A 10,432-nucleotide genomic window follows, 5' to 3' on the forward strand; every position below is an offset into this window, starting at 1 on the left:
CCACATTACTGAGCGGTTCAACTGATGCAGATCTAAAATGGCACGCAACCTCCCATCCTTCTTTGGAACGATGAAGAACCAGCTGCAGAACCCGGACTCTCTGTCGAGAGGAGGGACCACCTCGATGGCCTCCTTCCTCAAGAGAGTGTTTACTTCTTGTTCCATTACCAGAGCCTGCTCGGGGGCCCACCAGAGTGGGGATCACCCCATTGAAACGAGGCGGAGGAGAACTGAATGAATGAGGTAACCTATTTCTACAGTGTGCAGGACCCACTGAGACACATTTGGCAGAAGCTTCCACACTGTTAAATAGTCTGCTAAGGGAATCAGTCTCTCGAGACAGACCTCTGGTGTTATCAGAGCTGTTAGCTTGGTGCCCTGAAGAACGACGCTCCGCAGATCCGGCTTCGACTTAGAAGACCCCGACTTAGAGCACCGCTACAAAACTACAGTAGTATCTCCGTGATTTCACCGAGCCGCAGACGGACTGTACCGAGGAATCACAGGATCGTTCCTCTCTTCATCTCATCATCAGTGCTCATGTTCCTGCACTGTGCTCTCATCAGTCCGATTAACCCGTCCATCATCAGCAGAAACAATCCCTCCTTCTATCACAGCATCGTTTCCATCTCAAATGAATGGATTGGCAGATTGAAGGAGACACTGGAAACCCGAGGTCCAGAAAGTTCCATTATAAAAACGTACGGCTTATTTGCATTTGTCATAAATTCCTGCGATGCTTTAGCAGTCGGAGAGGTTTGATCAGGAGCAGATGGAGGAAGCAGACGCCGGGAACGACAGCGACTCATTCACTGCAAACCAGTCCAGCAACTGTCGAGTGTTATTTTGAGGAGTTTACTCTGCTCGTCATAGAAAGTTTTATCCACATAAATACAGTACACTCACATAAAGCGATATACACTATATAGCAAATCAACTGCTTGATTGTTGATATTGTCACAAAATGTAACTGTATTATCCTACATTTCTAATCTGATAAATCTGACTATAATGCATGAAGATATTAAGATATTATATTATGTTGTGAAGGCACTATACAAATACATTTGACTGACTCAAGTTCTTCTGAACTGAATTCTTGCATTCTTATTCAAAGATCACAACTTCATTTAGACCTTTAAAGGGACAGTTCAACCAAAAATGATTGTTTATCGACCTCAGGTTTCGCCTAGTGAAAAATAAATATACTAAAATGTATTTGAAATACATTTATTTTATGCTAAGTATACTACATTTACATATTTATGTACTTATTAAAAATACCCTGCAATTGTACTTTTACTATACTAAACTGCTCTGCTAAATTGGAACAACTAATTTTGTGCTTAATGAACTTTAATTGTGCGGAAGTCCAACTAAAGATATAGTGACGTAACACTTCAGGTACACTTTAAATATCTTGCATTTAAAGACCGATATTATTCAAAGATCATATAGTCCTCATCAATAGTGACATTAAAGCACATTTTAGGCTTAATATTAAGAAACGTGCATTGTGCACAAGTAGTACTCCAAATAAAGTTGAATTATTATTTTATATCAATAAGTCTCAAGTAGGGCTGCACGATTAATCGCATGCGATATTTAACTCGCATCTTGTCAGTAAAGCCGGTTCTTGAGCAGCATTAACTACACAGAGCCGTTGTTCACTGACGAGTTGCGCAAAACCACGTTCATATTCGCACGATTTTTTGCGCAGCTCCTCAGTGAACAACGGCTCTGTGTAGTTAATGCTGTTCAACGTGAAAGCCCGCAGGTGATGGAGATTTACCGCTGATTACAGAACCGGCTTTCTGACAAGATGCGCGTTAAATATCGCATGCGATTAATCGTGCAGCCCTAGTCTCAAGCGATATGTCAATAAATATGTTAATAGATTTGAACTATACTTCATGAAATAAATGTATTCCAAATGTATAACTTCTTGACTAGGGTCTTTCTTCAAAAGAAGATATTTTGCAGAATGTTGGTGACCAAACCGTTTCTGATCCCCATTGACTTACACAGTATAAAAAAAGAAATCAATGGCTACCGTCAACTGTCTGGTTCCCTACATGCTTCAGAATATCTTCTTTTGTGTTCAGCAGAAGAGAGAAACTCATACAGGTTTGGAACAACTTGAGGGAGAGTAAAAGATGACAGTTTTCATTTTTGGGTGAACTGTCTCTTTAAGGTCTATATTTTATTGCTTTACTAACCAGTCAATCACATTCAGTGTTTTTATTTCAAACCAAAAGCCAGTGAAAGGCATTTGAGCGTTCCGTGTATTCAGACCTTCATCCTTATGAAGAGATGCCACCGTCTGATCTAAAGTTTTTTTAAATATATGTGACCCTGGAGCACAAAAGTGTCATGTGTCAATTTTTCAAAATTGAGATTTATACATATATACTAAATAAGCTTTCCATTGATGTATGGTTTGTTAGGATAGTGCAATATTTGGCCGAGATACAACTACTTGAAAATCTGGAATCTGAGGGTGCAAAAAAATCTAAATATTGAGAAAATCATCTTTAAAGTTGTCCAAATGAAGTTCTTAGAAATGCATATTACTAATCAAAAATTAAGTTTTGATATATTTACAGTAGGAAATTTACAAAATATCTTCATGGAACATGATCTTTACTTAATATCCTAATGATTTTTGGCATAAAAGAAAAATCAGTAATTTTGACCCATACAATGTATTGTTGGCTATTGCTACAAATATACCCCAGCGACTGCTTTTGTGCTCCAGGGTCACAGATGAACGTCAACAAATCCAGTCTCGGCTGTCATCTTCTGCTTTAGCGTCTCAGAGCGGGTCTGTGTCTGTATGAAAGCGTTTTTCTGTCTTCGCAGCGGCAGAAGGTCCGGAGAGCTGGAGCCATTCCTCCACGAGAGCCGAGAACTTCAGGAGGACGAGGAACCACATCTCCTGGAGCTCCTGGAGAAGGTGGAGCACAAGCTGAAGAAGAAGCACCGCAAAAAGCAGAAGAAGCAGCGCCATCGTCAGTTCAACGACCTCTGGGTGCGGATGGAGGAGAGGTGAGGCCAGCACAAACTTGCTCAGCAACACCATTCACAAACTACCAGCGTTTCTGCGTACACTGCATTCTGAGAGGCCTGCGAGTACCTATGAGTAACTACATGTCAACTAACTCTCCTGAGAGTATTAGGGCCAGAGCGCAATTCCAAAAAAAGCGGATGAGCGTGGAAATTTCTGCAGGTGATTTACTAACAACAGACGTAACATCTCATTTACATATCGACCAACGCAATATACCAAGCGCAGCGCAAACTAGCGTAGTCGCAAATAAAGAATAAAGAAGCCACAGTACAATGAAAAGAACCGGAGGCCAAGAAATGAAGGCCTGCTGTAAGTTTTGATAGAGCTGGTATTGCGTGACTTCTAGTTGAGGGTTCAAAGTCATCTTTTATTTCCTAAAGCAAATTAAAAATAACATGGCTTGGCCATTGATATGTTGGGATAATGTGTTCTTATGGCATTCAAAATAAATTAATACGTGTGGAAAAAATCCTCTCTCATCTCTGCGGTGCCTCCTCTTCCTCTAGCAACAATAATTGCAGGCATTTCAAGCACAAAATAGTTTAAGACATGCTTTATTTGGGCGTTAAATAATGGCACAAATACCAGTAATTTGCTGTGAGTAAAATGCGTTGCGTAATTCATTTGAATACTCTCCTCCAATGAATTTTGCGTCTGAAAGGGAATCTCCTAGAAATGCATATTCAATAAAGTCAGGCGCAAAAATAACTGTCCATGCCTTTTCAGCGCTTATTCGTCACTGCGCGTCTTTAGTAAAACCTGACAGTACTATTTTAACTATTTTTATTTTAACAGTTTGCACTGGCGTAAGCTGTTAGTAAAACTGGCCCATAGACTGTTAGGTTAGTGCTAGTAGAATAAGTTGACTTGTACTTGCAATGTGACTAGTTGAATGTCCATCATAATCAAATGTTAGCAGATATTAAGCAGACTTATACTAATACTCTAATGATTGCTAGTTGACAAGTTACTTACAGTTAGTAAAATCTCTCTAATGGAACCTAGTTTTTGTCATTATAAATTACATTTTATTTTTAGATTTTCTGTTTTCATTTAAATTTTAGTTTGTTTTGTTTTATGTGTTTGCCATTATTGTTTTTTTTTTTTAAATACGCATATATTGTTTTTATTATAGATTTGTAACTTTTTAGTTTATTTTAGTACTTAGTATTTCAAATTTTAGTTTTTAAACATGCCTATAGTTTTTATTTTTAGCATATTTAGCCTAAAATAAAATAGTTTCATATTTTTGTTAATGTTTTAAATTTTATTTTTATATTTACTGTTTTCATTTAAATGTTTAGTTGAGGTTTTGTGTTGTTTTTTTTTGTCATTTTTATTAGTTCGTTGTTTTTGTAAAATATGCCTATTTTTACGTTTTATTTATTTACGCCTAGTGAAAAATAAATATACTAAAATGTATTTGAAATACATTTATTTTATGCTAAGTATACTACATTTACATATTTATGTACTTATTAAAAATACCCTGCAATTGTACTTTTACTATACTAAACTGCTCTGCTAAATTGGAACAACTAATTTTGTGCTTAATGAACTTTAATTGTGCGGAAGTCCAACTAAAGATATAGTGACGTAACACTTCAGGTACACTTTAAATATCTTGCATTTAAAGACCGATATTATTCAAAGATCATATAGTCCTCATCAATAGTGACATTAAAGCACATTTTAGGCTTAATATTAAGAAACGTGCATTGTGCACAAGTAGTACTCCAAATAAAGTTGAATTATTATTTTATATCAATAAGTCTCAAGTAGGGCTGCACGATTAATCGCATGCGATATTTAACTCGCATCTTGTCAGAAAAGCCGGCGATATGTCAATAAATATGTTAATAGATTTGAACTATACTTCATGAAATAAATGTATTCCAAATGTATAACTTCTTGACTAGGGTCTTTCTTCAAAAGAAGATATTTTGCAGAATGTTGGTGACCAAACCGTTTCTGATCCCCATTGACTTACACAGTATAAAAAAAGAAATCAATGGCTACCGTCAACTGTCTGGTTCCCTACATGCTTCAGAATATCTTCTTTTGTGTTCAGCAGAAGAGAGAAACTCATACAGGTTTGGAACAACTTGAGGGAGAGTAAAAGATGACAGTTTTCATTTTTGGGTGAACTGTCTCTTTAAGGTCTATATTTTATTGCTTTACTAACCAGTCAATCACATTCAGTGTTTTTATTTCAAACCAAAAGCCAGTGAAAGGCATTTGAGCGTTCCGTGTATTCAGACCTTCATCCTTATGAAGAGATGCCACCGTCTGATCTAAAGTTTTTTTAAATATATGTGACCCTGGAGCACAAAAGTGTCATGTGTCAATTTTTCAAAATTGAGATTTATACATATATACTAAATAAGCTTTCCATTGATGTATGGTTTGTTAGGATAGTGCAATATTTGGCCGAGATACAACTACTTGAAAATCTGGAATCTGAGGGTGCAAAAAAATCTAAATATTGAGAAAATCATCTTTAAAGTTGTCCAAATGAAGTTCTTAGAAATGCATATTACTAATCAAAAATTAAGTTTTGATATATTTACAGTAGGAAATTTACAAAATATCTTCATGGAACATGATCTTTACTTAATATCCTAATGATTTTTGGCATAAAAGAAAAATCAGTAATTTTGACCCATACAATGTATTGTTGGCTATTGCTACAAATATACCCCAGCGACTGCTTTTGTGCTCCAGGGTCACAGATGAACGTCAACAAATCCAGTCTCGGCTGTCATCTTCTGCTTTAGCGTCTCAGAGCGGGTCTGTGTCTGTATGAAAGCGTTTTTCTGTCTTCGCAGCGGCAGAAGGTCCGGAGAGCTGGAGCCATTCCTCCACGAGAGCCGAGAACTTCAGGAGGACGAGGAACCACATCTCCTGGAGCTCCTGGAGAAGGTGGAGCACAAGCTGAAGAAGAAGCACCGCAAAAAGCAGAAGAAGCAGCGCCATCGTCAGTTCAACGACCTCTGGGTGCGGATGGAGGAGAGGTGAGGCCAGCACAAACTTGCTCAGCAACACCATTCACAAACTACCAGCGTTTCTGCGTACACTGCATTCTGAGAGGCCTGCGAGTACCTATGAGTAACTACATGTCAACTAACTCTCCTGAGAGTATTAGGGCCAGAGCGCAATTCCAAAAAAAGCGGATGAGCGTGGAAATTTCTGCAGGTGATTTACTAACAACAGACGTAACATCTCATTTACATATCGACCAACGCAATATACCAAGCGCAGCGCAAACTAGCGTAGTCGCAAATAAAGAATAAAGAAGCCACAGTACAATGAAAAGAACCGGAGGCCAAGAAATGAAGGCCTGCTGTAAGTTTTGATAGAGCTGGTATTGCGTGACTTCTAGTTGAGGGTTCAAAGTCATCTTTTATTTCCTAAAGCAAATTAAAAATAACATGGCTTGGCCATTGATATGTTGGGATAATGTGTTCTTATGGCATTCAAAATAAATTAATACGTGTGGAAAAAATCCTCTCTCATCTCTGCGGTGCCTCCTCTTCCTCTAGCAACAATAATTGCAGGCATTTCAAGCACAAAATAGTTTAAGACATGCTTTATTTGGGCGTTAAATAATGGCACAAATACCAGTAATTTGCTGTGAGTAAAATGCGTTGCGTAATTCATTTGAATACTCTCCTCCAATGAATTTTGCGTCTGAAAGGGAATCTCCTAGAAATGCATATTCAATAAAGTCAGGCGCAAAAATAACTGTCCATGCCTTTTCAGCGCTTATTCGTCACTGCGCGTCTTTAGTAAAACCTGACAGTACTATTTTAACTATTTTTATTTTAACAGTTTGCACTGGCGTAAGCTGTTAGTAAAACTGGCCCATAGACTGTTAGGTTAGTGCTAGTAGAATAAGTTGACTTGTACTTGCAATGTGACTAGTTGAATGTCCATCATAATCAAATGTTAGCAGATATTAAGCAGACTTATACTAATACTCTAATGATTGCTAGTTGACAAGTTACTTACAGTTAGTAAAATCTCTCTAATGGAACCTAGTTTTTGTCATTATAAATTACATTTTATTTTTAGATTTTCTGTTTTCATTTAAATTTTAGTTTGTTTTGTTTTATGTGTTTGCCATTATTGTTTTTTTTTTTTAAATACGCATATATTGTTTTTATTATAGATTTGTAACTTTTTAGTTTATTTTAGTACTTAGTATTTCAAATTTTAGTTTTTAAACATGCCTATAGTTTTTATTTTTAGCATATTTAGCCTAAAATAAAATAGTTTCATATTTTTGTTAATGTTTTAAATTTTATTTTTATATTTACTGTTTTCATTTAAATGTTTAGTTGAGGTTTTGTGTTGTTTTTTTTTGTCATTTTTATTAGTTCGTTGTTTTTGTAAAATATGCCTATTTTTACGTTTTATTTATTTAATTTTAATTTTATTTCAGTTAATGTTTATCTTATTTGAAGTAAAGAATTTAATGGTTTTATGGTTACTGATAATACCCTGTTGGTGGAGGTCAGTAACCGGTTAAACATGTCTGTATGGGAGCGGATGGGCTTCCTCAGCGGTTCTCGTGTACTGTGGGAAGGATAACTGGATGACGGCTGGGATTACGGACGCTGGATTTGGCCTGCGGCTGCGTCTCGAGTGTCGGCCGGAGCGGCTGCGAGTCTGAGGGGAGACTCCTGCAAGACGCCCGTAGCACTTCAGCCGCATCTGTCCCGACACGAGTCCTCACCTGCTGCAGAGAAACGCTGAACATACTCGTCTGATTCTCGAGACGCGTCACAACCTGCTGAATATCATTCAGTGCAGTTCATTAATGAACACGAGTGGCATTATTTCCAAACACAGATCCTGACTGAGAATCTCAGACTGACTGTCCTCTGTGCTGGAAATGAAGCATCTGGTTCCAGAATTCTTCATCTGTACGAGCTATATTTAATTTACACCAATCAGGTTTTGAACAGACTGATTCTTGTTCCCGTGTCAAATCCCACACGACATGTTCTCTGCCGAGCCTGAACCGTGTTCTGGAAACTTGCTTGAATTGACTTTTTACAGTCGCCCACGTAATTTTGAGCAAAAAAAATATTTCTTTAATAAACTGTTTATGAAAGCCAAGAGGGTCCCAGACGGTCAAAACAAACACAGGGTGCTGAATATAGACTTCATTTGTTTGAACCCGTGGAGGGAAACGGGCCGCAGATCCAGAACAGACAGAATCGTGCGTCTCTGGATTTCATCGCGTCCACAGACGCTCACACACACACGTGTTGACACAGATGGAGGACGGGAATGAAATCCTCAAACTCTTTATTTGTGTTCCCCGTCCGTCTCAGCAGCTCTGACAGACTCCATTTACTTTCCCTGCCTCCTTCTTCATATTTCATAAACGAGCAGATTTCAGACGCTCACGTGACTGAAGACGCTGCGACGCTGCTGCTGTAAACACACGTGACTCCATCAGAAACCCTGAGGATCTGCAGGTGGAGTTCTTCTGAAAACACTGAAGCGGCTGATGTTTCAGCTGTAGAGGCGCAGTCCTGCGATAGATCTGAGTGACTGGGAACCATCTTCAGATTCGACCGAATCCTCCACATTTCACTGCTCAGACTGAAATCTGGCAAATGTTTCAAATTGGATTTGGATAGTCATTAGATGATGATGATTAGGGCTGGGTTGAAAAAATATTGTTTTATTGATTTTAATCAATTCTCATTTTGATGAACCAGTATCAATTCTTAAATCCCAAGAACAGCTCTGTGCAGTTTTGAGTTGACGTGTGAACAAAACTTGATGAAACATTCACAAGCTTTGTTACTTTTGACATGAAACAAAGTCTCAGCTTTCAAATTCTGTCACTTCTGTCACTAACTGGTTTTGCTGCTCTTTAATGTGTGCTGACAGATCACTAATAATCTCTTCCTCTTTACTACTAGTTACAGCACCAAATAAACCTGAATGAACATCAGAAGAAACCGAACAACTCACTGAAATGAATCATGAATCATGTAATCGATCGATCGGTGTTTCAACCGCAGAAAGACGTCAATAAAACAGCTTCAGATCAATAATGTCACGTAACGTCACATTTAACTCAGAAAAAAACATGCAATGACCATAAACTTGATAGTCAGCTAGAAAAATAACTCTAGAGAGAGCATTTTTGATTTTGAACACACTGTAGTAGAAATATATCGTTCAAAATTTTCACTGTATGTCAGATGTTGTACATTGGATTTGGATAACCATTAGATGATGATGATGATGATGATGATGAAGGCGTGCGTTTCTCATGATCGCTCTCTCATTTCTCGCAGTGTGACGGCCGAGGCTCCGCCTCCTGTCGTCCGCATCATCAACGGTTACATCCCAGTCCAGACACACCCACAGGAGCACGGCAGAGCCAATCAGCACAGGACGTTCTCAGGCTCCTCCTCCTGGAGCCCCGCCCTCACTGCGACGGCTCTGTGTGTTCAGATCCTGCTGCTGCTGCTTTCATGACGTCTGATGAGCTGCAGGTTCGAGTTTAACCCTGAACCTCACAGACTCTGAGCCGCCGCCTGCTTCATGCAGGACTAATCAACCGCTTCACTTCAGCTCTTGAAGAATCACTTCCTTGCAAATCAGATGTATTATAGATGTAATTTAGAGTTTTGAATAAAGCATTTGTTTGTTCACTTATTTTATAAATATATAAAGAAGAGTCATTATATTTTTTAGACTAAATCAGCTACTAACCAGCTTAACTGGCCTCAATCATGAAACAGCAGCAGCGAATTTCTGTTTGTAAACCCTTAGAAATCAAATCACTTCCTTCAGTTCAGTGACCCTTTTTACATAAAAGCAGATTTACAAGTGATTTGTGCAGAAGCCAGTTTCACGTCAGAGGCCCGTTGAGTTTCTTCTTCTATCTGTCAACTTCATGCATTTGATGATTGTTTAATATTGTGTTTATGACATAGAAATGAGTCATTTAATTTATTGAATAGATAGTGTTAGTTGATGTAAATGTGTTTATGTGATTGTTTATGACAGAATGATACAATGTAAATCATATCTGGTGTTTGTGACGTTACAGTAATTATGTTTGTCTATGATGTTACAAGAAATAAAGTATTTATCTAGTTCAAGGTTCTCCAAAGGAAAGATGAATATAGATGTTCTGTTCCTCATCAGGTTCTTCTTGAACCAACGACTGGCGCTGCGACTCTTTGGAAGAGATCTTTTATTATGCTCTTTAAAATAAATCATAAGACCAATTTATGATTTTGAATGTGATGGTTTATTTCTGGTTGCCAATGAATGTGTGAAAGGATTTTTCTTTGTAAATCATTCGTCACCAACAAAAACATTGTG

At 37.9% G+C, this 10,432-nt stretch overlaps 1 protein-coding gene across 1 annotated transcript in view; it reads left to right on the top strand.

Annotated features, from left to right (window-relative positions):
• LOC107687261 (metalloprotease TIKI1-like) overlaps positions 1-9,800 on the top strand; it is a 46,626-nt gene extending 36,826 nt beyond the window's left edge. Inside the window, exons 5-7 of the mRNA XM_016484515.1 lie at positions 2,863-3,048; positions 5,899-6,084; positions 9,394-9,800. Of these exons, the coding sequence (XP_016340001.1) occupies positions 2,863-3,048; positions 5,899-6,084; positions 9,394-9,577 (556 nt within the window). The 3' untranslated portion in view covers positions 9,578-9,800. The remainder of the gene's footprint in view (positions 1-2,862; positions 3,049-5,898; positions 6,085-9,393) is intronic.
• Positions 9,801-10,432: the final 632 nt, after the last annotated feature.

Source organism: Sinocyclocheilus anshuiensis, unplaced genomic scaffold (assembly GCF_001515605.1).
Source record: "Sinocyclocheilus anshuiensis isolate Anshui unplaced genomic scaffold, SAMN03320099.WGS_v1.1 scaffold745, whole genome shotgun sequence".
Classification (NCBI taxonomy): Eukaryota; Metazoa; Chordata; class Actinopteri; order Cypriniformes; family Cyprinidae; genus Sinocyclocheilus; species Sinocyclocheilus anshuiensis.